We start from the raw sequence: 27,073 nt of genomic DNA, 5'->3' as shown, positions 1-27,073 counted from the left end.
CATCGAAGACTGCTCGTCCGGCTGGCAAGATCCCACCTCCATGGCGCGCCCGGCATCGCCTGTGATGGTAGATGTGTGTCATGCCTAGCGAGATGCTCCAAGATGCAATAGGAATTGTTCCATTTTCTCGCATGTCATGACGATGATGCCGTCAGGCAGTCATCGTTTGAGAACAGGCAGGGCGAGGCACACCGGTTGCATCTCGGCGACGTTGTGGACGACCGGGGGTTGTAGAAATGTGGCTCTGAGTTGTCAATGTCTCCAGGATGAGAGAAGCGCAGCCAACTCATGCAACCATTACGGCTGTGACAGAGTCGAATTCACCCGCAGAGGCGAGGGAAGACCGAATGTGGTACCCCTCTCGAGAGCGACAAAAAAGCCGTTGGAGGAGGGGTGGAAACCGCATCATCCGGACAAGGGTTGTGGAAAACTAGAGAAGAAATCAGTGCATCGGATATGGTGGTCTTTTTAGATAGATGCGGAACGCAAACGCAGATGATGCTGCAAAAGTCGTCCAATCCCAGCCCAACCCAATTAGAGGGCTATTGGCTCCCGACAGAATTAAAGGAGCCCAACCATACTGGTCGCAGTGCCTAGTGACTGCGGTGGACGACTGGCTGGGCCAGGCGGGTTGTCTGTCTGTCCATTACTGCATGCAGGGTCAGACGTAAGGCGATGGGCCGCCGATAGGTGACCGGCGCTTCGCCGCGGGCATTGGAAGAATTTCTCCGCGTTGTCGTTGGCACAAACGACCACAGACTGAAGGGCTTCTGACGTATCTGGGGGATTTTGTGCCAATCAAGAAAACAGGAAGCTATCGGTATTTTTTCATTGGCCGAGAATGCTCGAATCGAGCTTGTGTCACGCAGCCTCGCGCCCAAGCTCCAAGCTTCAAGCTCCCTCCTTTGCCCGTTGGAGGAGCGGTTTTGACTGCCGTACCTTGGCCAAGATGGGTGGCAGGTACTTCGCAGGCAGGCTGCCGCCAACCAAGGCGCAGGTTTCGGCCCAAACGGTCGGCCGTCGTCATTCGGGGCGCTTCCTTAGGCTGCTGTCAGCCTCCCCCGTGCCTGACTGTGCCGGTTAGGTTGGGGGCGGACTTGAGGAAGACAGGTGACAGGCTCGATGGCTTGTTCACTATGGATGGTGCCATTGTCAAATCAAGCGGCGCCGTCGCCCTCCATTTCGATCTCATCGCGACGGCGGATGGATAGCCCAATCTGCTAAAACGTCGCACGGCCGAAGAGGAAGAGGCGCGTCGACGGAACAGCTTCTGCTTGCGATGAGAGCTGCATCGCTTTGCTGCGTCGACGACGCCCGTCGCGGGTGAGAACCAAAGGACGGGGCATCAAATTCCACCTTCAATCCCGTCAGCAAGTCTGCAGGAAGCAGGAACTTGCGTCGACGTCCCCGTCTTGCCCGTCGTACTGCTTTGCATGTCCTGCTTGGCATCCGCCCGCCGGTGTAAGGCAAGGTAGCCATGTTTGCTACCCTCCTCCGAGCTTAGTGGCTTCGTGCCGCCTACACCGCTCATATACCAGAGCATGGGCAGGATAGAAAGAGTCCGTGTTGATAGTTGATACAGCATTAAATGCATGCAATGACACATCAAACTTTGCTAGGCGGGAGTGTCGGTACAAGACGGCGGGCAGTGGCAGTCTCTTCTTGGTCGTCTCTTGGGAATCCCCTCGCGCATCGTCAAGGCGCCAGTGTGGTGGTTCATCTTTGCTTGAGCTTTCGTCTGACAGCAACAGCAGGGCTCAGATCCAAGTATGTCGTCAGACACCCGACGGCCGAGGGACATCCGAGCGCGCAAGAGAAATGGAGAATGCGAAGAGCAGTCGCAGCAGCAGCGCATCTTCTCAGCCGCGTTGTTAGGGAGGAGGATCGGATGATGGGGGGCTGGAGGTACCGCGCTAATCCTTGGACGGGACAGTGGCGCTGACAGGTACCTCAATCTTTGGTGGTAGGGCTCAGCCCGGGCAAGTACCGCCCATGTTATCGATAAAACGGGTGGTGGGCTTCGCGACCTGGGAGGACATGGACGTTGTTATTGTGTTTAATGCGCTGGAGGTCTTGTTGACCGCACCTTCTTGCCCACTCTCCTCCATTTCTCCCTTCTGCACCAACTGCGAACCCCACGTTCTTGCAGCCATCAACACGTACAGGTGCATCCGCCAGAAACCAGGCGCATTGTTAGGCTCTATTGCGACCTCGATCGAACAACTCATACACCCTGAATCTTGTAAGGAACAAACCAAAAACTTTCCAGACCCTGTCGAACGGCACTTGACCTGGGCCCCCCCTCCTCCAGTCCAGTGCCCTCACGTTGCCCCATCTCCATACACACCAGCAGCCACGCGCCGTCGCCCTTCTCTGCTTGTTCCTCTCCCACCAGTCGCTGTCGCACTCCCACTCCCGTCACTCCCTATCCTGTTCGGGCCAAGCGAAGCTTTCTCTGACGCGACTTTGCAGCTGTTACTTCTCGAGCCCGCTACCTACGGCTGTCCCGTCCGATAGCCCGGTGTGTAACCACAGGTCGACTCTTGCGCGCCCAAAGCTCCGCCAAAGTCACGACGACTACGGACTACAAGCATCTCTACTGGTACCAGACCGGCTGCCCACGCGCCTCCTCGACGCAGCACTCCGCATCGCCTTCTACCAGGAACAAAGTACCGTATTCTCGCCTCGGGGCTGCTGATTCGACCTGATCTCACCCCCCCATTTGCGACTCGCGAACCCAGTCTCCTCTTCTCTCTACACCAACCCAACGGGTCAAATCCGCGCGCCGAGTTTCGAGCACCAACCCGGAGGAGCGCGTATACCCACAGCTGCAGCAGGGCGATCACGAAGCATCAACGCTACCCTCTTTCGGACTCAATAGGACGGCCGTTCCTGTGGGACCCGCAGACGCAGCCACCCTCTTCCCGCTTTTTTCCCAGTCTCTGTTCCCAAGTCTGCCAGGTCAAGGCAGCAGACAGGCCAACCCCAGGACGATCCGTCATAGCCTGAAGTCAAGACAGGGCCTGCCAGGGGATCGCGAGTAAAAATAACCCATCTCAAGGACAAGCCGAGGGGTCCAGGGCAGGATTGACGCACGCTTCTGCAGCTAAGCCGCGAGACTTGCAAGCCCTACGGTCCTGCAACGTGTCAGGGGACACATCATCCCAAGCCCGTGTGTGCGAGCTGCAAGAACCCAAGCAAATTACAAGAACGCCAGCAGCCGCTGCAGGTAGCCAAATATGTCGGACTCCCCCCAATCTCCTCCCAAGGATGTCGAGCAAGGTGTACAATCACCGGAAGAGGAACAAATGAACGAGCCTCAAGACCCACAGTCCGGTGGCCTGGCCTACGCCGAGTTCGAGGTCAAGGAACAGGACCGCTGGTTGCCCATAGCCAATGGTAAGCCATATTCCCCTTTCTCACCGACGACGACGACGACGACGATGTTTGGACTTTTGGTTCGTACGCGCCAGCAAACTCCGTGAACGCTGTCTTTCTACTGGATTGGATTGTCTGCGTGCTATTCGCTTGTCTGGTTCTCGTTGCTGTTCGTGTTTGAGGCGCGAAGGTTCAGACGGTCGTTTTGCGCTCTCGAGTCGTCATGTCTCACGATTCGTCGCCAAAGTCCCCCGAAGCAACAGGCGCTTCTAGTGGCGAAAAATATGATGAGCTTGACGCTAACATACGAAACTTTGCTCCAGTCGCCCGCATTATGAAGAATGCTCTTCCCGAGAATGCAAAGATTGCGAAAGAAGCGAAGGAATGCATGCAAGAATGCGTCAGCGAGTTCATCTCATTCATCACCAGTGAAGGTAAGCTTGTTTGCTCCACAGTTGCTCTCCCTTAGCCAGCAAGGATTTTCGCAGAAGAGAAACCTGACCTATCACAGCATCGGAGAAGTGCCACCAAGAGAAGCGCAAGACGGTCAACGGTGAAGACATCCTGTTCGCCATGACATCTCTGGGCTTCGAGAACTACGCCGAGGCACTTAAGATCTACCTTTCGAAGTATCGGGAAGTACGTATAGCCATGATATGACACTGCCACACGTTGTGTGCGTCAACTTTGCAATTGGAGCCTGACTGACGGAATCAGCAGCAATCCCAGTCCAACAGAGGAGAGAGCTCCCACCGCCCCGGTAGCAGCGGATACGGCGCCAACCCGCCAGCCGGCGCCGGAAGCTTCCAGGCTGAGCCTCAGAATAACGTTCTCGGAGCTCAGCAGGGTGACGGCAGTGCCGACCCGAACTACATGTACGGCGCTCAGACCGGACACAACGGCACGGGTGGCGCGGACGGCTACTAGTCTGTTCTGCGTGAACTCTTGCGGTTGTGGTAGTGTATTGTGTTAGGATTGCAGACACCTTTTTACTCTCGACATATATGTACAGGTCGCGACTTGAGAACGTACAAGCCCGGCCAAAGACGATACCTGGACATACGTGCAAGTGTGTATAAGTACAGGGCCGGGAAGTGTTCTATTATCATTGAAAAAGGTACGGCGGGGCATACAGGTGTATATGAGGGGCCCCAGGAGTCACGTCAAGGTCGGAGAGCAGCAAGGTTTACCCAAAAGGGCGTTGACTGGACAGAAATTTCTTCTTTCCTTTGAACAATTGGCTGTTGATAGATTCCCCCTTATCGCGTTGCGATTCAGTCAGCCATGTCAGACCCAGGAGTGGTCTTGCGGCATTGGCAGAGAGCAGTTCAGCAAGCATTCGAGCTAACGGAACGGACCCGGGCCGTGTTTCCTTAGCAGATAGCTACAGCACTCTAGATAGCTTCTAATTCCAGTCCCATTCTGTCGCGCAATCACTTCTTTGGCGTTGATTCTTGCCACTTTGAAATGGGGACTCATTATGACTCTCACCCATGAATGACACATACCGACGAGCTTCATGATTTGCGGATCGAACGATCCATATGCTTTATTCGACTTACACAACGGCTTAGCAGGCAACTGTTGCAACATGTCCAATAAGAGAAGACTATGTCAATAATTCCCCAGCTTCTCATCAGCCACTTAAAAGTGTAAGGCGCCTGTGACGAAAGGTGCACGGTCCAAGAACCACTCCAGGGGTCTTGAGTGCGGCATTGGGCACGTGCGCAGCCCCTCCAGTCTCAAAATTTTATCCAGCCAGTGGATGCAAGGCCCAAACAAATCCGTGCCGCCGCCTACCTAGCAAAAAAAAAAGTGATGGGCAGCCTTTGACCTATCACCAAACTTTCCAGGCAACAAACCGCCGAAAGGATCTCTCGGTCGGCCGCCACCTCAATCCAGCAACACCTCGAGGACAATAGACGCCCCGACGCTGCTTTCACAAAAGAATCAGATATGCATGACGTGTTTCTGCGAATCCTTGCGCAACACATCTACCAGTCTATGAGAATAGCCCGACACCGTGCCGCCACTCTGCGAGCTTCCCTTCCAAGCGCCTGAAAAAGAGCCTTGACCACCACGCACGACTATCTCCATGCGACCCTTCACCCCCATTTCCAGACATCGGTCTGGGCCGCCACCGAGAACAGCGACGCCTATTAAGAGTATTTTGCGTCCTTCCGTGCTGGGCCGCCGGAAAGCAGACGAGGCGGGGCTCGATTCGGTCGCAGCTGACCCTCCCTCCAGTCCGACCAAGCGGAGAAAGGTCTTCATCAACGAGATGAACAATCGCATTTTCGAGTTCGGCGGTCGGTCGATGGACGAGGTAAACGCGGAAGTCCGGAAAGCTCTCGAGGAGCACCTCATGGGGGAGGACGAGGAATACGACAATCTGAAGGAGATCTTTGCCAACGATAAGCAGCGATACTTGCCGCCTGTCGCTGGGGAAGACGAGGATACCCTCAAGCCCCAGGAGCTCAAGTGCTACGTTCTGGCGCTGACTAGCTGCGTCCCTCTCTTGAAGAACAAGGCCTGCAATGGTCTCGTGAGAACCGTTCTCCAAGTCTCTTGGCTCGGCCGAGACGAAGACTTCTTCAAGGTCTACATCCAGTTCCTGGCTGCCCTCATTAGCGCTCAGGGGTCCTATCTGACGCATGTGTTGTCCATGATTGTCGAGAAATTCTGCCACTCCAGGCAGTCCGAATGGGGCGTTGCCGACTTTCCTCCTGTCAGCCGCTCCACCATGCGCGAACGTCTGCACACCGGTCTGCAGTACCTCCTTCAGATGTTCCCGGCCGCCACCCCCGTTCTCCGCAACTTGCTCGACACCAAGTTTCCCTTCGATGACGACCCGAAGAGGATGTTCGTCTCCTACGTCATCAACCTACTGAAGCTCTCTGACTACGCCGGAGAGCTGGATCTTGACATTATCGACGTGCTCCTCTCGCGTCTAGTCAAGATCGATGTCCAGATGCAGACGGATCTTGACGACCTCGACGACGACCTCACGGCATCGGTTGCATACGCGCTTGGAAAGTCACTAAACACTGGGTCATGGGAAGGCGATGAAGAAGCCGAGGAGGAGGACAGCGACGACGAGTCCGTCGACAGCGATGATTCGGATTTTGACGACAAGGAAGAAAAGGTCCGCGTTGTTAAGGGCAACGTCGAGAAGCTGGACGCTATCCTTGATACGCTATTCGATCACTACACACCTCTCTTCGTGAACCCCGACTCGGACGAGGCATGGGGCCGCTACGCCCTGTTGGTGCAGTCTTTCGGAAAGATTGTTCTGCCAACATACAAGTCTCGCCATACACAATTCCTCCTCTTCCACTTCGGCCAGATGTCGGCACGTCTGCGCGATACCTTCGTTGGCAGCTTGATGCACATCTTTGGCTCCCAAAACCGACCGAGCTTCGTACGACAGGCAGCGGCTACATACCTGGCGGGTTTCATGGCAAGAGGCGCTCACGTCCCGCCTGACCTGGTCCGCACCGTCTTCGCCCTCCTGCTCAAGCAGATGCAAATCTACCGCGTGAAGCACGACCCTGACGCGAGAGGACCTGATCTGCGGCGACACCAAATTTATTATGCGCAAGTCCAAGCTGCGCTCTACATGTTCTGCTTTCGCTGGCGCGACCTGATCGTGGATACGCCCGAGTTTGTCGACCGCGACGACCCCGCATCATACCTTGGCAACGAGCTGGAGTGGATGCAAGGGATGAGGGAGGAGCTTTCGGCGAGTGTGTACTGCAAGATGAACCCGCTGAAGATCTGCGCGCCCGCGATCGTCGAAGAATTCGCGACACTGGCCCACAAGCTCGGCCTGATGTATATCTTCCCGCGTGTGGAGGAGAACAAGCGCATCAGGCTGTCGCAGTTTGTGTCGGACACGTACGGCACAGGAGGCGCTCTCCGGGACACAGGCTCCGGAGCACAGGACGAGGAGTCGTACCAGCTCGACCCTTACTTTCCCTTTGACCCTTACCAGCTGCCTGTAAGCAAGCGCTGGATCCAGGGAGACTACGTACAATACCAAGCTATCCCGGGTCTTAATATGGAGGCTGGCGACGATGATAGTGATGAGGAGGAGGACGATGTTCCCGAGACAGATGTGGAGGAAGACACAGCTACGGCCAGCGAGGACGAAGACGACGATTGAGGACTCATAATGGGGACACTCGAAGGATGCATCAAATACGGCGTTGGGCGGCAAAACAAAAAGCGATTTCGGGCCAATTTGGCAGTGGAGATAAGATTCCCGCAAGGCGTTGGGCGTGTGTTTAGGTCATGTCGTTTGACGAGAAGACAGATGAAGGGAGATGTCAAATGAGCATTTCAGCCTCTCTCTCATCGGAGATCCGCAAGGAGAGTCAGAGTAGCAGTCGATGTACACGAGGCCATCTCGTATTTGAAAAATGAAGAGTCATTTCAAAAACAATCCATCTTACCGGGTGCCAATATTCAGCAGTGTCTCCTCTAGCGAACCTTGGCTGAGGTAGTAGATATGGCTGGAACTCCTTCCCCCGTGTTCATTGACAAATCGAAGAAATTGTCATCCACGGGCATTTGAGGCGGAAAAGGGATAAAGTGTCCGGTCCATCAAATACAAATCTCCAAAGCTGAGGTAACACACATACGCTACACGCTACACACTGCACTGCACTGCACTGCAACCGCGACACTGCAGCTCTGCCGCCCAAGGCACGTGAGATCAGCCCCAGCGCCCTTCTTTTCGGGGAGGTGCTTTGGAGTCTCTTGCACGACGCTTCTCTACAACTGGATAAGCGCCCTTTGGCAGCCCTTCCTCCCCTGGTCTGGTCTCTCCTCTTTCCGCCCTTTGAAGCAGGACACAGCCAGCCCCCGGACGTCAAGCCCAAAACCTGATGTCTAGCAAGCGCCGACAGGCACCACATTCCCCCTCCCTCTCCCGTCGGATCGTTTTGACTGAGGGTACATTGGGTGGGCTCCTAGGTACTGCTAACTCCTCTTGCCATCCCACGCAGCGACAGCGGCAGCGGCAGCAGTAGTAGGAAAAAAAAAAGGCGAGTGAGGGTCCTCCTCCCCAGTGGCGTGCAGAGAGAGGATGGGAATTTGGAATCGCCCATTTCTCTTAAGTCTTTGCGATTTCCCCATTCCAACGCTTCTGCCTTTTTCGTCCCGCTCCGCGTGGAGATTTTTCTTCGTCTAGACAAGAGGACGGATTCAGCGGAACAGCATATCTAGACGAACCATTTGCTGCTCTTATCATTCGTTTCCATATCTTCCGGTCCAATCGCCGGTTCTTAAAACAAACGAGTCCTCTCACCGTCTTTTTCTGTGGGCGCCATCTCTCGCACTCCTACGCCCGGACCGACCTTCTCTTTTGAAGCTGTTTGATTCCTCATCAGACATTTCGGTGAGCGGTTATGGCGGATCATCAGCAGGTGTGGCTGTCGAATGAGGCTGCTGCGGCGGCATCGGCGGCGGGGGAGGGGCAGCGGCAAGACAGGGGCGGCAGCAACGTCGACAACAACAACTTCAACAGGCCCTCCTTCTCGGACTACTGGCAGGGCGAGAAGGAGAGTGAGAGGGCGGGACGGGTGCAGTTCGTGACTGAGGGGCCGCCGCCGGGCACGTCGGGTCCCTCTTCGTCGGCGGCGGCGGTGACGGCCACCAGCACGAGCAGTGCTTCTCCGCAACCGCTGGACCAGCGGCGGCAGGGTTCATGTGAGTTCCGATTTATTTCGTGCAGATGCTGTCCCCCTTTTCGGATATCAAGATTCCATCATCCATTCTCATTCGCGGCTGTTCACTGGTTCAATGGGGGTTTGCTTGATGCTGCGTTGCTGGGATTCTCTGGCGATCACCTCACTTTTTCTTTCCACGGTGCTGCATCTCGACCCTTCTTATGTCTTACTGCATTGGAATACAGTAATTGATTTGTCACGGGCGAGCGGTCGAGGGTGGGCAAGCAGGGGTCTTTGCTTTTTTTATTCGATCGTCTTGTCTTCTGGGTCTGGCTGTTGCAATGATTCCTCATCGCAGCCAGCACGGGTGGCGTCTTTCCCGCCGCTAAGAGGCGAGATGGCGTGGTTGCGTTGGGAATCTTTTGGAGGCGCGCGTGTGTGTGCGCGCTTTTCCCCTCCCCCAGCGGACCTCGCGAACGATGAAGCGCACCAGTGTGTGTGTGAGTGTCTGTGGTGTGTTGTGTGTCCCTGCATCCCAAGCCCGGCTTTTGATTCCAAGGTGTGGTGCCCTACCACCAGACGACCGGTTTTCCTGCACCCCCGATGCGTACACCGCTACCGGGTTTGCGAAGATCTCGGTCTGAACCCTTTCCTTGGCTTCTGGAATCAAACTTGCTGGATTCGGAAGTCAGCTGGCTCTGCTTCCCGCATTATGTGTGGGCACACACCCATTTTGGCACTTACACCAAAGATTCCATCGAACCACGAGCCGCGAACCCCCATGTCTCATTACCTTTGTTTTACGTTCTGGAGATGTTGCTTCGTTTCATTATATCCTCCTTGATAATTTCGGAGCCCTTGATATTCTCGTCGAATCATCATCATATAAGACGACGACGACGACATTAGAAGAAAGAGAGAACGAGCAAGCAAGCTAACCTCGCCATTTGCAAACCAGCTGAGTCTGCCACCGCGGACCACGCAAAAGAAAAGGCGAAACTTCGACGGCAACAAGTCCGCAAGGCGCAGATCCAGCACCGCACGCGCAAGGCAAACTACATCAAGCAGCTCGAGCTCGACGTGTGCAAGTTCCGGGACATGATTGCCGCCGCAGAGAAGGAAGTGCTCGCGTACCGCCGGGACAACGAGGGCATGAAGGGCGCGCTGAGGGCCCGGGGCCTGAGGGTGCCCGAGGAGCTGAAGGGCAAGGAGAAGGACGTCCTCGTCGGCGCGGTCAGGATCGCCGCCGCGGAGGAGACGCCCGTGGAGGAGCCGTCGTACGAGGAGGTGATGCAGCAGCCGGTGGAGGTTCATCCGTGCCAGCCGCAGCATTCCCACGTCCCCGCGCCGCCGCCGCAACAACAACAACAACAGTTCCAGCAGGAGCAGACGGATACGCAGGTGTTCAGCGCGGAAGAGCAGCAGATGTTGCCGGAGGACGTGTCGATGGCGCAGCCGTTGGATTATGACCCGTATCCGCCTGCCGACCTCTTCGGGGACGTCAACATGGGCGACATCACTGTCACGATGAGCAAGGACGCTACTCTTGGCACGCCGTGCTTCCAGATCAGCTCTTCGTCCACTAGCAGTCTCTCAACACCGGTGCGGCCTGCTACGCCGGATCAGCTGTCTCCTGAGCAGGAGATTATCGCCATTAACCTCATCCTTGCGTAAGTCCCCTCAGTACCCCCTCAAACAGACCTACAAAAGCTCTGGAGACCCGCCATATGCTAACGTCGACCCAACAGGATGGAACACATCTGCTGGGACCACTTCCACCCGCGCCAGTACCCGCGCCACGCCGACGCAACCAAGGCAGCGTCCGGCCACACGATGATGGCCTCGACGATGTGCATGTCAAGCGCGCCGGAGCGCGTGTACCGCTCCATCCGCCGGCGTGAGGTCGAGACGCAGCACACATGGCATGCCTCGGGCGCCGGCAGTTCGCTGACGTTGCGGTCGCTGCTGTCGCTGGCCAAGACGCTGAACCCGGGCGACATTGAGCTGACGCCGGTGCAGGCGTGGTTCGAGCTCGCGGCGCGGTACGGCGCGCAGGCGCTGATGCAGGAGCCCGTCATCGAGGCGCTCAAGAGGGAATTCTGCGGTGTGGTGGACTGCATCCACTTCGGAGCTATCATCGAGCGGGATGCCTTTGAGAGCGTTGTGGCGAGAGTCATGGCTGAGGTTGGGGTGCCTGAGCTGCCGTGGGAGGGGATGGATGTCGATGTTGGTGGCGCCGGCGGGCCGGGGATGGTTGTTGGAGTTCCGCAGATTGCTGCTTAAAAGAGGCAGAATGGGATTGAAGGTATGATTTTGGTGCATCCACGGGAAAAGCAGGCCGGTTGATGGGATGTTGCTATCGGATTTACACAAGAGATGTTTGGCATGGGTCGATAGTCGGTATTGGGACGAGGGAGGCGACGATTTTCACGACAGTTACGACAATATCATAAAGAGAAAGCATCTACGGCAGAAAAAACCACTATGCATGCGGAGAGGAAGGATAGCATGGAGAGATAGATTGGAAAAGAATCACAACATGACAGACAATCTGAACCAGTTCCCCGGGGTCGGGATTTCAGGGAACCATTCGTTCGGGGACGGGCATGCAGGCCGAGGGACATTCTGCAATTGGCAGCTATGTCGCCCAGCCTCGTCTGTCTTGTTCAACCAACGTTGATCTCCCATTCGCCATGTTGTTTCCTCGGACTCCACATCAGAACGTAAGGGGCAACCTCGCCGTTGGACTGCATATGCATGTTTGGTCCTGGTGCTTTTCTGGATAGGGATCTTGGATCTCTCGCCCCTCTCCTTGGGTCAGGAAGGAGGGGTCGTCTGTTCTGCGCCGGCCTGTTGTCGCACAACCTCCCTCCGCGAGTCTTCCACTTTCTTTCCAACATCACGACTCTTTTCTGAACTTTGCCGTTTCAAACCTGCATCGGAATTCGATCTCATTCTGATCCATCGTCGCAGTATCGCGTACACATATAGTCGTCATCCACGGAACAAGCGATGGCTCAGGTCGACCACGAAATCCAAATTGGAGCCGAGGACAACGTGAGTCTCCACCAAGGCTGCCATGGCACCATTGCTTCTTTCTTCCCAATCGTTGCTGACTTTTCGCACAGAGCCCGGTCGATGACGGTGCTGAGGTCCAGGTGGGTTTAAGGTCGCGCACCTGATGTCGTCCTGGAACTGATAAATGGCGTACGCGCATAGAGCATCGCTTCCTCGAGCACCAGCCTTTCTGAGTCTCTTCGCGACTATCACTTCGAGAATGGCAGAACTTATCACCGGTACAAGGAGGGCAGTGAGTCTTCCGCCTCCGTTGTTGACTACATCGTGTACCGCCGCTGACTCGGACAAGAATACCATTTTCCGAACGACGAAAAGGAGAATGACAGACTGGGTACGCACGCTTTATGGTGCTCTCTTCAAACATCACTGGTCCGCTCTTTCCAGCTTATTCGGTTTGGCATTTCTTATAGCATTCAGTTTTCTGACCTTAATGACAGACCTGCAACATCATCTGGCCCTTCTGACCCTTGGCGGCAAGCTCGGCCTCGCACCGGCGTGTGACCCAGCGTACAAAGTCCAGAGAGCTCTTGATATCGGCACCGGCACCGGTATCTGGGCTATCCAGTTCGCGGATGACCACCCTGAGACTGAGGTCAGTTCAAAAGACAGCAGTATGGCCTCATAAGAATGAACTCTAATTGAATGGGTTCAGGTTCTCGGTGTCGACTTGTCTCCTACGCAACCTGACTTGTAAGTGCTTCTTGCATTCGGCCTCAAGTGGCGCAACTACTCGAAGTATACAAATCAAGAATCTTACATTTACATCCAGTGTGGCCCCAAACGTCAAGTTCGAGGTCGACGACATCGAAGACGAGTGGACTTACACCAAGCCATTCGAATACATTCACAGCCGTCACATGACGTCGAGTCTCGCCGACTGGAAAGCGTACATAACTAATTGCTACAAGTAATATTTCCGCCTTTTTAGCCTTTAATTCTTTGATCCTTCTACTTCCACCACTCTGACACAAACTCAATGTCGTCGATTGGAGAGCTCTTCACTAAGACGTTTGTAGCAACATCACACCCGGCGGCTACCTCGAGCTCCAAGAAGCCGAAATGGCATTCCTGTCCGACTACGACACATTGCCAGCCGATTCCGCACTAGTGCGGTTCGGCGAGCTTCTCAGAGGCGCAGGTACCAAGTTTGGACGTAACTTCGTCGTGGCTAGCGAGCTGAAGGAGCTCATGGCCGACGTGGGCTTTGAGGATGTCACACTGAGCAAGTACAAGTGGCCTCTCGGGACGTGGCCCAAGGATCCCCATTTCAAGGATATTGGCATGTTCAGCCACGAGAACGCAATGATGGCCGCGGATGGGCTGGCTATGGCGCCCTTGACCCGGGCGTACGAATGGACGCGCGACGAAGTTGAGGTGTTCCTGGTCGATGTGCGGAAGGACCTCAAGAACAGGGCGTATCATGCCTATGTGCCCATGTGAGTTTGGCTGATGGGCCCAAATGTCCAGTCTTGTGAGTTGATGGAAATTGATGCTAAAGGGTTATTCTAGGTACTTTTTGGTAGGACGAAAGCCGGTGGCAGCCGATAAGGAGGATAGTCCTGTGCCGGCTGCGACTCTGGCTGCTGCTTAAGCGTCTGAGAAAACTACGACGCAGAGTCCAACTGCGGTCCAGTCTTGATCAAATGCCTGAAGACAAGGACAACATGACATATTTTGGTTTATCCTTTAGAGAGATATGTATAGTCACAACTTTATCACTACTTTACCCTGTACAAAATATATTCGCCATAGTCCATCAGCTGGCGAAGGAAGATTGAAGGAATCTAAAGTGCCGCTATGCAGAACTACGTGGAAGGCTAACCTGTGACGTGGTCTTGAGTTCATGAATCAAACGTGCGTGTTACAGGGGCCAGAAACAACATGAGTACGATTTTGAGAGACGAACATGAGTACGATTTTGAGAGACGGGAATGGAATCGTGGAACATGGCGGAGTTTATCCTGAAAACGAAAACAGCATTTGAGCTTGATATCGATTGACTCGTATCTAGCAAAGTCTTCTTAGCAATGCTGTAAATATGAAACATAACAAACTCTACATATTCATCAATTGTTCTGGCATCTATATTAAGCTTCAAGATGGATGTCTTCCGTCAAGGATTTAGTGGTCATGTTCGATTGTTCCGGCCCAGAGCAGCAGCTTTTAATGTCGATACTGGCGATTTTCAACACTTCAATTGCACATTTACACCCCAGACATGGAAAATCAGCCTTGTTCGAAAAGTGGCATGTATTCACTACACCTAGCAGACATACATCTCTGCATCTCTAATTCTTTAATTTGATACAAGCTATCCTACTGCGGGTGAATCAACTTGATCTCTTTTAGGAACTATTCTTGGAGGACTCTTCCACTGATTCGCGTCCCCAATCCTTCAGCAAGACATCCTCGAGCTTCAGATTATCGAGGTTCCTCCAGTCACGCTCAGTCTTTCGCGCCGCCATGTCATCTTCGCCGGCTTCTCCGTCACTTGATCCCGGAAGCACCTTGGGATCGAACGCAGCCGGCCCGTCCTTCGAAGGAATCCCCAAGAAGCGTCTCACCGTGCGAAGCATGCGGCTTGTGCTTGAGCCATTGGCCTCGGCCACAACAACCACATTGAAGTTGCCATCGTCAAATTTCCGGCGCCGCAGGAGAACCGCCGTGCGCACCACATACTGTACTCCGCTCTTCAGCTGCGCGTTCTCGGAAAAGCGCCATTGCATGGCGTTGCTTATCCCATCATTCTTGTCGACATACGAGTTCGAGCCTGTAATGAGGCGGTGATCCATTCGTTCGACTGTCGTCGATGTCCCCACGCCTCGGTTGACAGACAGGCTGAGACCATTGTAGCCAGCTTGCACACCCGCATCTGTGTTCGCCGTTTCGGTCACGGTGGCTTTACTGAATCCGCTGCAGATCGGTAGGCCCGGCGCCCACTTGATAGGCACCGGGTCGAAGTCATCGAGGCTTTCCCCCGGGCCAACTCCATCCCGGTGGCCAATTGCCTTGAACGCAACAGTGATCACCACGTCCTTGATGCGGTCCTTCCGCCCGGCAGGAATTAACAACCACTCAAACACTATGAGGGTACGAGGTCTGCTTTCGTCATTGGCTTTGTAGCCATGAACCACCTCCAGAAGACGACCTTTCACCCCGGAACGATTGTTGGCTTCCCAGCCGGTGAGATCCTGGCGATGTGTCTGCCCTGGCTTGTCGTGAAATTGCCACTGAGCATCTTCCTCATTGGCGTATTCGAAGGACGAGGAAAAGGTCCACTCGTCGCTCATCTTGGGTGTTTTGATGGAGTACTTTGAGCGTTTTGCTTGACGTGGAGGACTCGGACTGGTTGAGTTATTCCGGAAGTTCTTTCCAGGTTATAACGTCAAGTTAGTGATTTTGTATGCCATGCAAAACATCAGTTCTGAAACTTTCGTGGCATTTCTGGGAGGCAATAGTTCCGAGATCTGCAGGCTGAAATCCCATAGATGCTAATGCGGTTAGATACGATGGGTCAGTCAAGCTAGACAACATATGCCACGCTGCCCAACACGGAGTCCGACGTGGCCCTCAAACCCATCACGTTATCATCGCGGCCTCGCAAGGCTTTCCAAAATAGTGGTCAGGATCACTATGGCTATCACTATCCAATAAGTTGCGCACTAGACATAATCCTTCTGAGCATGGGTTGATTGCTCAGCTCCATATCTGAAGAACTCCACTGCATGGGTGTTTGTGGAAACTTCTATTTCAGCTTATGTAGTCCAAGAGGCTAAGTATATTACGCGCATCCTCACATATGATAAGTTATTGCCAACCAGCGAAGATACCGAGATAGCCGCCTTTTTCACTTTTGATGTGTTTCTGCATATGCTGGAGGAAGATCTCTTAACCAAGATCTATTAACCTTGCCCTCACAGTTCACATAACACGGAGCGCAACTTCGACTTGTCTGTGGCTAGAAAGCAGAGAAAGCAGATTCTGTCACTCCACGGGCACCTTCGAATAACGATAAATCACTCCAGATGACAAACGCGATTTTGCGAGAGGAGCAGCGTGAAGCTGAAGAGATACTTAGATCACGCTTAAGTGTCATGTCTCGCTATAGGATTTGATAGTGTTCCCTTTACGCGCCCTCTTAGTTACTGTTGTAATTATCTAATTACGACCATTCTGAACACTTCTTAGAAAATTAGCCAAAGGTGATGATATCTGAAGTTGTTGTGTCCAATCTGGTTGCAATCTAACATCATGGTACTGATACTAAATGGCACTCTTTCTGTGCTCTGACCTAATCTACAATCCTGGCAACTTTCCTGGTTTGCTTTTGCTGGTTCTGACGTACTGTTGGTACTGGTTCGCAATACCGGCAAACGTAACTGACGAACCCAGCATGTTGATGTCCACATATTTGCTGTCTTTTCGCTTACACAGACTGTCCAAGACGTTCCTCATCAATATATGGGGAACTTCCTCTTCTGCGGACGATGAATTACCCGGTCGTTTTGGTAACTTCTCAGACTGCTTGTTGTCCTTGTCGTACCGGGCTTTTTTGAATGAGTAGAGGATTAACGATGCTAGGCCAGCAGAAAGAGCTGTCGCGGCAGAGCTACCACTGCCGGCCCCATCGGCATCCAAGGGAAGAATGAAATTCGCGTCATCGCCGACATAATCTTGGGCATTGCGGCGCTCACTGGCAGCGCCGATGCTAATCGTCTCGGCGAAGCCACAAGGCCAAGACTTGTCGTCCGTTTCAGTTGGTTTCTTCTCGCTCGCGGCGCAGAACATCAGAATACCCTCTCTTTGGGCTGCCAGGATAGCGTCTTGCAAGCCGCGCTTCTCGACGCTATTTTCGCCCAGCATGACGTTCCAGCTCATGGAAATGACCTCAACTTTCATTTCAATAGCCCACAGGATAGCCTGTATCATGTCAGTTATCCAAACGTACTGCTCAGAAGCTCAGGCCTTTTCCTGTGTTGCATACCTCGGTGGCTTGGGCAACTTCGAAAGTTGGATGCGATGGTTCCTCTGACGTCTCGGCTGCGTCCAGCTTAGCCACATACAGACGAACGAATGGGCATGCTCGTGTGATCATCTTTGCCATCGCATTGCCGTGTCTCCTCTCTCCCGACGAATAAAAGGCCCCTGCGGGTTCTGACGGGCGCGGCCAGCCCCATCCTGACATGAACTTCCCAGAGCCTGATTCAGGATCAACTCCGTCATCGAGCAAGGCCACTTTTATATAGTGAGTTGTGTCTTCCTCGTCATCCGAATCATCCTCTTCGTTGCCAGTTCTGGTTCTGGAAGAGGCCTCTTGGCGCAGCTTTTTCACAATCCTGTCCAAGGTGCCGAACCAGTCATTGGACCTTTTGACGGCGACATGATGTTAGCAGCTCGATCGTGCAACTGGAATTGGAGCGGAATTACTACATACGCTTTTGCTGTGACGTCGTTGTGATTCTGGGTGCCATTGTTTCTTGCTGGAACGGTCGATGGATACTTCTCAAATACTTGCGGGGCTACCCCTCGCCCCGGCTTTGAATACCAGTCTTGAAGTCGTTTCTTGAATTCTTCGACGTTGTCCTGATTACTTTTGATGGTTTCTATGCCCTATAGTAAGGTATCAGCACTGCACTCATAGCATCAAAGTCGCAAATATTCTGGAAGAATGGGGCCACTGACAGGCTTTGCTCCGAGATGTACCTTGCGCAGCTGCAGGGTTCCATGTTAGTCCTGCCATCCCCCCCCCCCCCCCCCCCCCCCCCTTTTATGGTACTCTTTCATACGCACCTTCTGCAACCGTTGAAGTCCTCCTTTATCTGCCCAGCTTGAAAGAACAGCATTGATCCCAGTCGAATACAGCCACAGTTCCACCACGTTCGGTGCCTTCAAAAGCGTTGGAGCCGACATGTTGGGTCTTTTCCAGTCTAGATATCGTACGTCTTCCAGCTTGTCTAGACACTCCCGAACGTCGCGCTCGCTGCAGGGAAAGTTTTCGTTGTCTTCAACCACAAGCTTGAGAATTCGCTTAACGTTCTTAGGCCCCGTTAGCCACGAGAACACTGACTTCAACGCCCTAGATGAACTGTCTCTCAACTCTTCGGGACTCTTTGACGAATCCTTATCAAACTCGGGGTCTGGTTTCAGACTCAAGCGAACGTAGGCAAGTGTTGGCAAGAATTTGAAATAATGGTATGAATTCTCAGTTGACGTGGTTATCTTCCTCTTGGGTATGAAAACATCATGCAATTCTTCGTTCTTTCGAGAGGCTAAGACGTATCAGCTAAACTTCTCACGCATGTCTAATTAGCATTCTGTTGAATTTGACCTTACCTAGAGTTTCCTTAGCCTTCACACCGTCAATCTTTGGGACGAGACATAGGCGAGCTTGTTCGTAGTCCTTGATCTGGAAAGCCTGTTCCCACAGCAGCTTCTCAACCTCCATGGAGAAGTGGTAGCGATCTTTTGAGGCTGTCGAACAATCGGGTTTCTGTAAGGTTGACATTTCATTTGATTGAGCAGTCTTGTTTCGAAGGATGAAGTTATTGCCTGCTGACTTTTGCTGGCCCCCTCCCGCACCAGTCTTTCCATATCCCTTCCTTTGTCTGTATTCTTCACGGCCCATTACGTGTTCACTGAAGAGCGATTTTCCAGCTTTGTTGATAAAGGCCAAGCCCTCTGGACACTTCTTTATGAGCTTGCAGATGATGTGGGATCGTTGAGTTTTGGTTGCGCGGTAATCCTTCTCCCATTTCAAGCAGGTATTGCAGGGGGGCAAGTCATTGCTGAGTTGAGAGGAAATGACCTCAGACTGGCTCATCTCCGCGCTCATCTTCAGTCCAAGGGCTGGCTCATTGCAGCAGTTTGGTGGTTTTTCGTCGACTTGCGATGAAGCGTCCTGATGCTGGCTCGCCTCCAAGCTCATCTCCATTCTCAATGTTGGCGTTTTGCACCTCGGGGTTGGAACAACAAATCGTTTGGAAAACGCGAGGGCGTCGTGTAGAGGCGTGTTTCCATTATCACGCTTCTTTTTGAGCGCAGTTTCGTCGACGAGATCAATGAGGCGGCAGACGTTGGGCAGGTCCTCGATGAGAGCCAGATGTAAGCAGGTTTCCTCTCGTTTGTTTGTCTTGGACACGATTTCGGCGGCATCCTCCAAACTCAAGGACCTACTCTCAATGCCCTTCTGTATCATGTCACAGAAGAGCAGTATCCAAGGAACGTCGTCTGGTTCGCCTGACAGGGCGTTCTGGTTTCCCGAACGTTGGCGCGGATCCTTCCTGATGACATGATGCAGCATTGTATCATCATTAGAAAGTAAGGGTTGGGCTAGCTGTTGAAAGTCGTTGGAAATAGCGATTTCCAAGAAGAATATCTTGTGTTTTCTCATGAAAAACCGGGGGATGCCGTTGATCTTGAGTTCGGATTGACTTTCCACTATTTCATGGACAAAGTTGGGTGCTGCTGGCTCTGAGGGCCATCGTCTCACGAGAGGCAGAATCATTCTCTCGTACTTTTGTCGGAACTCTGGGTCGCTCGGTATCTCCGATGGCTCAGTCTGTATGGGTTTCTCTTTCAGAAAAGTCGTGATCAAGTGTCGAACTTGGACTGCAAAGCTGTTCGGCTGGTCCACTACATCCCCTTCGTCTCCGGTGGTAGCGTCATCATCGGTTGAGCTCATGATGCTTTTGCAATTGTATGTTCCGGTTCGAGTTGTGTATTTCTCTGAAGATTCAATTTGAAAGTGTCTTTTGATAACCGATGGTGTAAATTAAAAGCACAGGAGGGATTATTGACATTCGGCAGCTGATGAGCCTGCTCGCATTTCACGCCTGCTCTTCACGGATGGGTCATCAGAGGAAGCGAGAGAACGATGCTATCTCGCCCCCTCTTTTTGAACTTTTCTTTTATTTCACTAGTTTGTTCCTCAGAGAGTTTGTGGAATCGAAGGAATGTGCGGCTGAGGACCCCTGGACATGAGGCCGACGATAATTGCCCATTAAAGCAAGACGTGCATCCTTCGACGACACCAACCCCACCTGGGGGTCCATATTGAGCATGTACGAGATGCACCCATATGCATGAAAAAGAAAGTCAATAAATGAAAAGTGATCTGGTCTATCTAGTTTCAGGGTGCCAAGCCCTTGGTCAACGGAATAGCAATCCGGATAGGTCAGCCCCGACTCTAAATGCCGAGCGGTCAACCGACTGATACTATTGTAGGAAAACATACAAGCGGCCTGGTTTTCCTGTTGTTCCAGTATCGCGACCAAATTTGCAGTTGGAATAGGCCGTACACCTGTCCCCAATCTTAGCAATGACTTCGAAGACTGAGTGGTGGGAAGAATCAGCGGTGTTCCATCTTCCGGGTGTCGAGAGTCGGGATATTCCTGAACTTGTTAAACCATGGTATAGGAGCCTCTATAAAGCCTCTACTAACTGGGTGTGCCTCGCTGACCACAATCTGCAGTGCGGTCCTCATTCACGGTATAGACGGCAAGACCAATCCTCAGCTGTTGGACACCGACGAGCTTCTCCAGGTCGTGGACCAGGATTTGAAGCTCACCTTCAGCTATGACCGAACGAGAGTTGTTGATGAAACGGCATCCGAGGAGACTATACTCCAGGTAGCCGCCGATCTGCTCGAGTTCCTGCGTGAAAATGCCGGATGCGTGAAAGGAGGAGATGTCGACCCTCTATCTTTCATGTTCTTTGCATACGATCTTGGAGGCTCGATCATTAAACAGGTAAGTAGCCTAAATCATCGTGCGAAGGGACCTAACTGACGTCTTTCAAGGCACTTGTCCAAGCATCACTGAATGACCACTACAGGTGGATCTTCGATCAAACCAGTCTCGTCGTAGGTATCCCAACTGAATATATTCACTTGGCCTCCGTATTCCAGATCAGCATTAATCCGGATATCCTTCCCAGATCTTCTACGGAACACCGCACAGGTCTGTCAACTCACAAGCCTGGGCTCTCAGCGCGCTGCGGCTCTTGCATTTGGCCTTCAACGGGTTGCTAGACTTATGGATTTGTGACTACGTCGAACGCATGTCCCAGTATCACGAAAAACTCAATGATAGCTTCAGAGAGCTGGCTCCCCACTTCCGGATCCTGAATGTTTGTCAGAGAAGTGACTCGCCCAGTTATGATGTCGTGAGTTTCCCAAACCCCGGTGATATCTGCCACAAGCCTCGGCCTTACATGATGCCAGATCGTAGACGCACCTTGCGCTACCGTGGGTCTCGAAACAGAAATGCATGTTTCGTTGGAGCGAAGCCACTATCAACTCAGCATCCTGTTAGGACATCAGCAGCGCCGATGGATGAGGGAGACGTTACTGAATGAGAATATCCGTAAGTTCCTTGCTCAAAAGAACATCGCTGTCTTTCTAACTTTATGTGTTACCCTGCATAGGTCGCTGGAGTTTCTACCAGAAGTTCCTCGCTGTGTTGCAAATCAATCAGCGAAAACACTGCTATCTTTTCAAGGAGGACACTCCGTCTCTCACCGGCGATACGCTGGCTTTCTTTTCGGATGAGAGCGCCAAAAAGTGGCAAAATACGTCAGATGTCGATATTATTCGCCTGATATCACCCCAGAACATGCGTTTTCATGACTTTTTCAAGGCGTTCTCCGGTCACATCCAGACAACTTCGGAGGGGAAGATGGACATCTTCCTTCGTCTAGAATGCGGCGATTCTCACGGTTCCACATCTACACATCAACAGATTTATATCTCTATCTGTTTGCAGCTTTTGAAGCAGCGGCCGAGTCTTATCTTGTGGATTCAACACTTGTATCCGAATCTCAGAGATGCTACACTGGGGCTGGATGATCGGTGGAAGATGAGGGTTTTATCGCGATGCCTCAGAACGCTCCTTCTTGCCCCTAAGCCCGGAATCACGTACTGTCTAGTGGAATATGCACCAAAAGGACCTCAGAGAGAAGTTGTTTCTCAGATTCTCGCATCAACGCAACAATCGGAGATTCCCTTTCGGCTGTTGATTTCGACACCTTCGGGCGTCATGACTGGGTTGGATGTTATCGATGGCTCCCCTTGTGTCGACTTGTTCAACACCCCTTCGGAGGCCACAGCCGCGCGAACTTGTCTACAGAGCGCGCGAAAGGGCCGATCATTCTAGCTGTGGGCTAAGATGCTCGGGGATACGGAACATTGCGACAACCCGAACTTCGACAAAAGTGCGGGTAATTCTGAAAACGGCCTCATATCTCTGTCAACCTCAAACCAAATTTCCATTGCACTAGAGCAAGTCCTGTCAAGATGTGTCCAGAATGGTATGAGTTGGGTGCTGCGTGCCTTGGCCTTTGTCTGCTTCGCCAACAGGCCCCTATCACGTCTCGAGATGGAACAGGTCCTTGAGATTGTGTGCTCTCAGGAGAGCTCCTTGCAGGTAGAGGATAGAATTGGCGAGACATTGCTTCAAGCTCTGGACCTTGCCCTTCCGAGCTTGCTTACCATCACGGAAGACGCTGTTTGGGGACGATCAGAGCTCCGACAGATACTAGCTTCCCTGTGGACTAGCCATTCCGGCTGCCAGGATGATCCAGAACTATACATCGCGCGGACCTGCTTCTGCGTGATTGCGAATCGTTTTCAGTCCGGCCCATCAATGGAGGATGATTGTTCAGAGCCTGTAGACAGGTCGGTGGATGATGCCGAGTTCACAGCAAAATCTTCGAGTTGCGAAGCTTTGCATCAGTATGCAGCGAGATACTGGATGGAGCATCACCTGCGAGGCAGTCGTGACGCTTCTCATCTCAGCGAGGCCTTTCGGGGCACTCTCATCTCAACTCCTCGTTTCAATCAAGACGCCTGGATTCGATATCTAGCATCACTGCACTGGTCCTCCGGTTTGGAATGGTTGGCGGACAAGATCCTGCCCGAAAGTATACGAAACTTCATGGAAACTGATTCAGCCGCTGCGTCTTATGTCTCATTTCGAATGGCCACCTTGCCTCTCACCACTGGAGACGACTTTGACTGGCTGCTCCTGCAAGTCATAAGGAAGCACATGTCAGAAGAAGCGTCTTTCGAAATAGTTTTCAAAAAGAAAACATTGTTTGACACCTGCCGGAAACCAAGTACACTGCAGAAGTTTGTGGCAGCAACTTCTGATACTTTCCGGGTTCGATTTGTTGCAGAGTACGACAATGGGGACTTTTTCCACGAAAGCTTTGTCGATATCCTCTTGACTGCTATCGCCATTGGTAACGTCAGTACGGCGGTATGGCTGTTGGATATGATTACGTCTATCGGGCGAAAGAACGAGAACACCGTTGAAACTACACTTGGAACAGCTTTGCAGGTTGCGTCTGAGTATGGCGACGAACACGTGGTGGAAAGAATTTTGGGCCTGAACATCAATTTGGCTCCCCTCTCTCTTGAAAAAGAGTTTCTGTGGAACGCCTTACATGCCGCTTGTCACCAAGGGCAGTCGTCCATTGCATCGAGATTGATTGACAAGATTGGGAACGAACAAGAGAGCGGCTTTTCTTGCATATGTTCGACTTCACCTGGGTGTCCTTTACTCATTACATCGGCTCGAGGTCTCTTCATACTCAGCAAGACACTTGCGTCACTTCACTCGAGGGCACATGCAAACGAGGAACTTTCGAAATCAGCCATAGGACTTGTGACCACACATGGATTCCTAAAGACTCTGGAAAGTCTCCTTGATGACAATCACTTCAAGATCGCGTTGAAAGGTGCATACAAACATCCCCTTTTCTTAGCCCTTGAGAGTGGAAACCATGAGATGGCTAGAGCGGTTTACGGGAAATATCTCGACGCGGTTTATGATGAGTATGAAAACCAAAATCGAAGCCGCGAGGAAGAGGATGATAGTAGCGAAAGCTCAGAAAGCGACGATGCTGAAGACAATGTCCTTCTCGACGCGGAGAAGATTATTGAAAAGGCTTTGTTCACGGCTATAGATTGCAACATGGCACACTTCAGTGCCCGTCACATCATGGAGAACTTACGGAACCCTTCGGTAGCCACGGATTCGCAAGGTCGAACGCCACTCATCGTCTCGGCAACCATTGGGTCTGTTGAGTTTGCTAAGCAGCTCAAGTTGGGTGATGACGAAACCGGAGACGGCCACATGCGAAAAGCGCTCTGTCTTGCCTCCAAATACGGCCATCAAGATTTCGTCAAATATCTACTGTCCCAGAAGTCACCCAGCCTGCCCCCTCACGAGACTTCAAATATTTGGACGGAAGACAACGAGCCTTCAACGCCAGTAACAAATGCTGCGGCCGGAGGTCATCACCGCATCGCCGAGAGACTGGTTGATCTCATGTCGACCGAAGACCTGAAAACTGAGTTCCTTCACGCTGCCAAGTACGGGCTGGATCGCGCGATGAAATCAATTCTCAGCGTTGCCACGCTCAGAGACCCAAAAATACGGGAGGATTGCATCAACGCAATGGACGAAACCTCCAATACCGCCCTTCACCATGCTATCAAGGGAAAACATGCCCGGGTGGTACATTTCATGATCCTCCAGGGTGCTAGCCTCGAAATGGCCGACGACTCAAAGACGACGCCTCTAGCTATCGCCTCGGAGATATCCTCTCTAGACTCCATGAAGCTGCTCCTGGATGCAGGTGCATCAACAGAAACTCTCATAAAAGGAGGAAGATCGGTGTTGATGCAGACGATATGGTGGGAGAATGAACAAGCAGTCGATTTGCTCCTGCGTTACAACGCTAAAGCTTGTATCACCGGCTACTGGAGTTATGGCGCTTCAAGTCTCCTGGAATTCACTCTAGAGTGGTCAACCGACAATGTGCTCAGGGTTCTCCTGAGACATTTTGACAAAATCAGAAAGATGACTTCTCCAGAGTCCATTCCTGAAGATATACCCACTCCGATAGAGGCTTTACGCACCGTCATCAAGCACGGAAGGGCAAGTTCGGTCGATGTATTATTCGAAATATGGAGAAAGTTTGACGACACCATACACGAGGACGACTTCGAAATTGGGTCAGTATTCATGTATGCCGCACGCTTTGGCACCATGCATATGTTGCAGCGGATATGGGAGCACTTGCAAGCTTCCATAGACGTGAATGAAATCAGGGGTTTTCATGGGTCAGCTCCGCAAGCCGCAACATCAAGCGAAGTAGATTCCCTTCTCAAGTTCAACGCTATGATCGACTGGGGAGCAAACCTAGTGCCGGAGATCAATGGAACGATAGCGGCCCCAACATCTATACCCTCGGGAAGCTCAAGAGTTTCTAACTATGAATCTCTCCATGGGTATATGGGCACTCCCCTTCATGTTGCTGCGTTCTCAGCAAAGAGGGATCTCATCGATGCTATTCTCCGCAGGAAGAATGACCTGAAGGATTGGCCGGACCTCATGGGTCGTCTGCCGCTCCATTTCGCCGCAGAAAAGGGCGACTTGGAAACAATAAATCAACTTTCGAGCGAGAGCTCGCCGATCCATGCCGAGGATATACAGCAGCGCAATGTTTTGCACATAGCCTGCGCCGTTGGCAATATTTCGTTTGTAAATGAGTTTTTTGAGAAAGAATTTGCCAACTCTTTTATCAACAAGCCGGATGTTGACGGTTGGACGCCTCTTCACTGGGCTTGCCGTTCCGGGAACGAAGACCTTGTGAAGACCTTGATTGCCATGGGCGCCGACATTTCGAAGGCAGCCATTCGCCCTGCAGGCTGGCTCCCTTGTCATGTTGCCGTTTTTCATGGGTGGTCTCCTGAAAGCCTTCACGAGCCTGAAATACGCGGCGGCGTTGGTGAGGAGATGGACGGGACTAGCAGCATTGCTGACACTGATGCCTACACTGAGTATAGCAGCAGCCGTATGGCCGAAACTGATGAAAGGCCCACAGAGGCCGGAGAGGTTTCAAACAGTAATTGTGATTGTTGTCATTGTGTAAGTTGTCGACCTTCATTTCTTATGGCTTCCCCCAAATGTTCGCTTGTAACGTGCTGACAGTCGAGTCAATAGGCCATCTTCGGGCGTCGCCATCAATGCGCCAGCACAGAGGCTATTTGTGCCCGTTTTGATCTTTGTTTCAAGTGTGTTGGGCATGCAGGAGACATTCATTTCATGGGTCATGAGTTCGTTGATCGCGACCCCTACTAGGCCGGAAGGTATGCCCGTCATGGAGGTGGAACGGTTGATTTGGCTACTGGATAGGACGAACGGACTTGCAAGTTCTAAAACAGCGGAAAGAATTCTATGCCCCCAAAAAGCATTGGTAGATCAAGCATCTGGCCACATCGACAACGCTACTCGCGGCCGACCTGCTCACTTGAAATGAACAGTGTTATACACAAAGTTGACGTCTGTGGTGATGTATCTCTAATCCCAAGCATACAGGATCCATCATGCAGAAATTCATGTTACCAGGAAAGAACCGATCTCGCACTTAGGCGTCCATCCCGACGTGCATGCTCCATATACACTGCATTTTCAACCCCCAGCGCGCCGGTTAAACGACGCACATAACAGCTGCCACTATCATCACAAGCCATGTTCGCATCGACAGTTGACCCAAACAAACAGAAAGCAACGGTTTTATACGTTCGAACAACCCCAGAGGCGCAAGATCCATCATGTAGACGTCATTTTACCCGGTAAACAAAAATTTGATCTCCCTGCTCATGTTTAGGCATGCATTCTGACATATCAAGCTAAGCTGCCTCTAAAATCCTCGTATTCACCCTCAGGTTGCAAGGCGGGGGTGTTGTGTCTACAAACACACGCAAGCCGTAACTGGGTATTGTGAGTATACAATGGATCGTGCAATACTCGTTGAGGGTCGGGTTTCTCTTGCTTCACTGCGTTTATAACCCCCATCGGGCGAGCGAACCGCCCCTCTTTATTACTGCCGGTTCATGGAATATGCAATCACCCCAAGTCTCAAGGTGCAAATGTTTA

At 52.4% G+C, this 27,073-nt stretch overlaps 8 protein-coding genes across 8 annotated transcripts; 6 read left to right on the top strand and 2 right to left on the bottom strand.

Annotated features, from left to right (window-relative positions):
• Window positions 1-3,239: 3,239 nt before the first annotated feature.
• HAP3 (transcriptional activator hap3) lies at window positions 3,240-4,305 on the top strand (the record flags this gene model as incomplete). Its single annotated transcript, XM_053174885.1, has 4 exons — window positions 3,240-3,399; window positions 3,702-3,812; window positions 3,890-4,017; window positions 4,096-4,305. 4 exons carry the CDS (start codon window positions 3,240-3,242, stop codon window positions 4,303-4,305), a joined length of 609 nt encoding a protein of 202 aa, XP_053041180.1.
• A 1,168-nt stretch (window positions 4,306-5,473) lies between these two features.
• On the top strand, window positions 5,474-7,543 carry COL26b_001948 (uncharacterized protein; the record flags this gene model as incomplete). Its single annotated transcript, XM_053174884.1, has 1 exon — window positions 5,474-7,543. One exon carries the CDS (start codon window positions 5,474-5,476, stop codon window positions 7,541-7,543), a length of 2,070 nt encoding a protein of 689 aa, XP_053041179.1.
• A 1,986-nt stretch (window positions 7,544-9,529) lies between these two features.
• On the top strand, window positions 9,530-11,333 carry COL26b_001947 (uncharacterized protein; the record flags this gene model as incomplete). Its single annotated transcript, XM_053174883.1, has 3 exons — window positions 9,530-9,542; window positions 10,009-10,720; window positions 10,799-11,333. 3 exons carry the CDS (start codon window positions 9,530-9,532, stop codon window positions 11,331-11,333), a joined length of 1,260 nt encoding a protein of 419 aa, XP_053041178.1.
• A 729-nt stretch (window positions 11,334-12,062) lies between these two features.
• COL26b_001946 (uncharacterized protein) lies at window positions 12,063-13,676 on the top strand (the record flags this gene model as incomplete). The annotated part of the gene is made up of 8 exons (XM_053174882.1): window positions 12,063-12,107; window positions 12,179-12,208; window positions 12,270-12,360; window positions 12,566-12,720; window positions 12,781-12,818; window positions 12,898-13,014; window positions 13,145-13,564; window positions 13,652-13,676. The coding sequence occupies 8 exons, from the start codon at window positions 12,063-12,065 to the stop codon at window positions 13,674-13,676; spliced, it is 921 nt and encodes a 306-aa protein (XP_053041177.1).
• A 797-nt stretch (window positions 13,677-14,473) lies between these two features.
• Window positions 14,474-15,418, bottom strand: COL26b_001945 (uncharacterized protein; the record flags this gene model as incomplete). The annotated part of the gene is made up of 1 exon (XM_053174881.1): window positions 14,474-15,418. The coding sequence occupies one exon, from the start codon at window positions 15,416-15,418 to the stop codon at window positions 14,474-14,476; it is 945 nt and encodes a 314-aa protein (XP_053041176.1).
• Window positions 15,419-16,424: 1,006 nt separating this feature from the next.
• Window positions 16,425-17,223, bottom strand: COL26b_001944 (uncharacterized protein; the record flags this gene model as incomplete). Its single annotated transcript, XM_053174880.1, has 2 exons — window positions 16,425-17,048; window positions 17,113-17,223. The coding sequence occupies 2 exons, from the start codon at window positions 17,221-17,223 to the stop codon at window positions 16,425-16,427; spliced, it is 735 nt and encodes a 244-aa protein (XP_053041175.1).
• Window positions 17,224-20,445: 3,222 nt separating this feature from the next.
• COL26b_001943 (uncharacterized protein) lies at window positions 20,446-21,005 on the top strand (the record flags this gene model as incomplete). Its single annotated transcript, XM_053174879.1, has 3 exons — window positions 20,446-20,537; window positions 20,599-20,875; window positions 20,961-21,005. The coding sequence occupies 3 exons, from the start codon at window positions 20,446-20,448 to the stop codon at window positions 21,003-21,005; spliced, it is 414 nt and encodes a 137-aa protein (XP_053041174.1).
• Window positions 21,006-23,914: 2,909 nt separating this feature from the next.
• On the top strand, window positions 23,915-25,236 carry COL26b_001942 (uncharacterized protein; the record flags this gene model as incomplete). The annotated part of the gene is made up of 2 exons (XM_053174878.1): window positions 23,915-25,146; window positions 25,227-25,236. 2 exons carry the CDS (start codon window positions 23,915-23,917, stop codon window positions 25,234-25,236), a joined length of 1,242 nt encoding a protein of 413 aa, XP_053041173.1.
• Between the last annotated feature and the right edge of the window lie 1,837 nt (window positions 25,237-27,073).

This window comes from Colletotrichum chrysophilum (assembly GCF_026319265.1).
Source record: "Colletotrichum chrysophilum strain AFK26 chromosome Unknown scaffold_9, whole genome shotgun sequence".
In the NCBI taxonomy this organism is placed as follows: Eukaryota; Fungi; Ascomycota; class Sordariomycetes; order Glomerellales; family Glomerellaceae; genus Colletotrichum; species Colletotrichum chrysophilum.
This window is presented reverse-complemented; position numbering and strand designations above follow the sequence as displayed.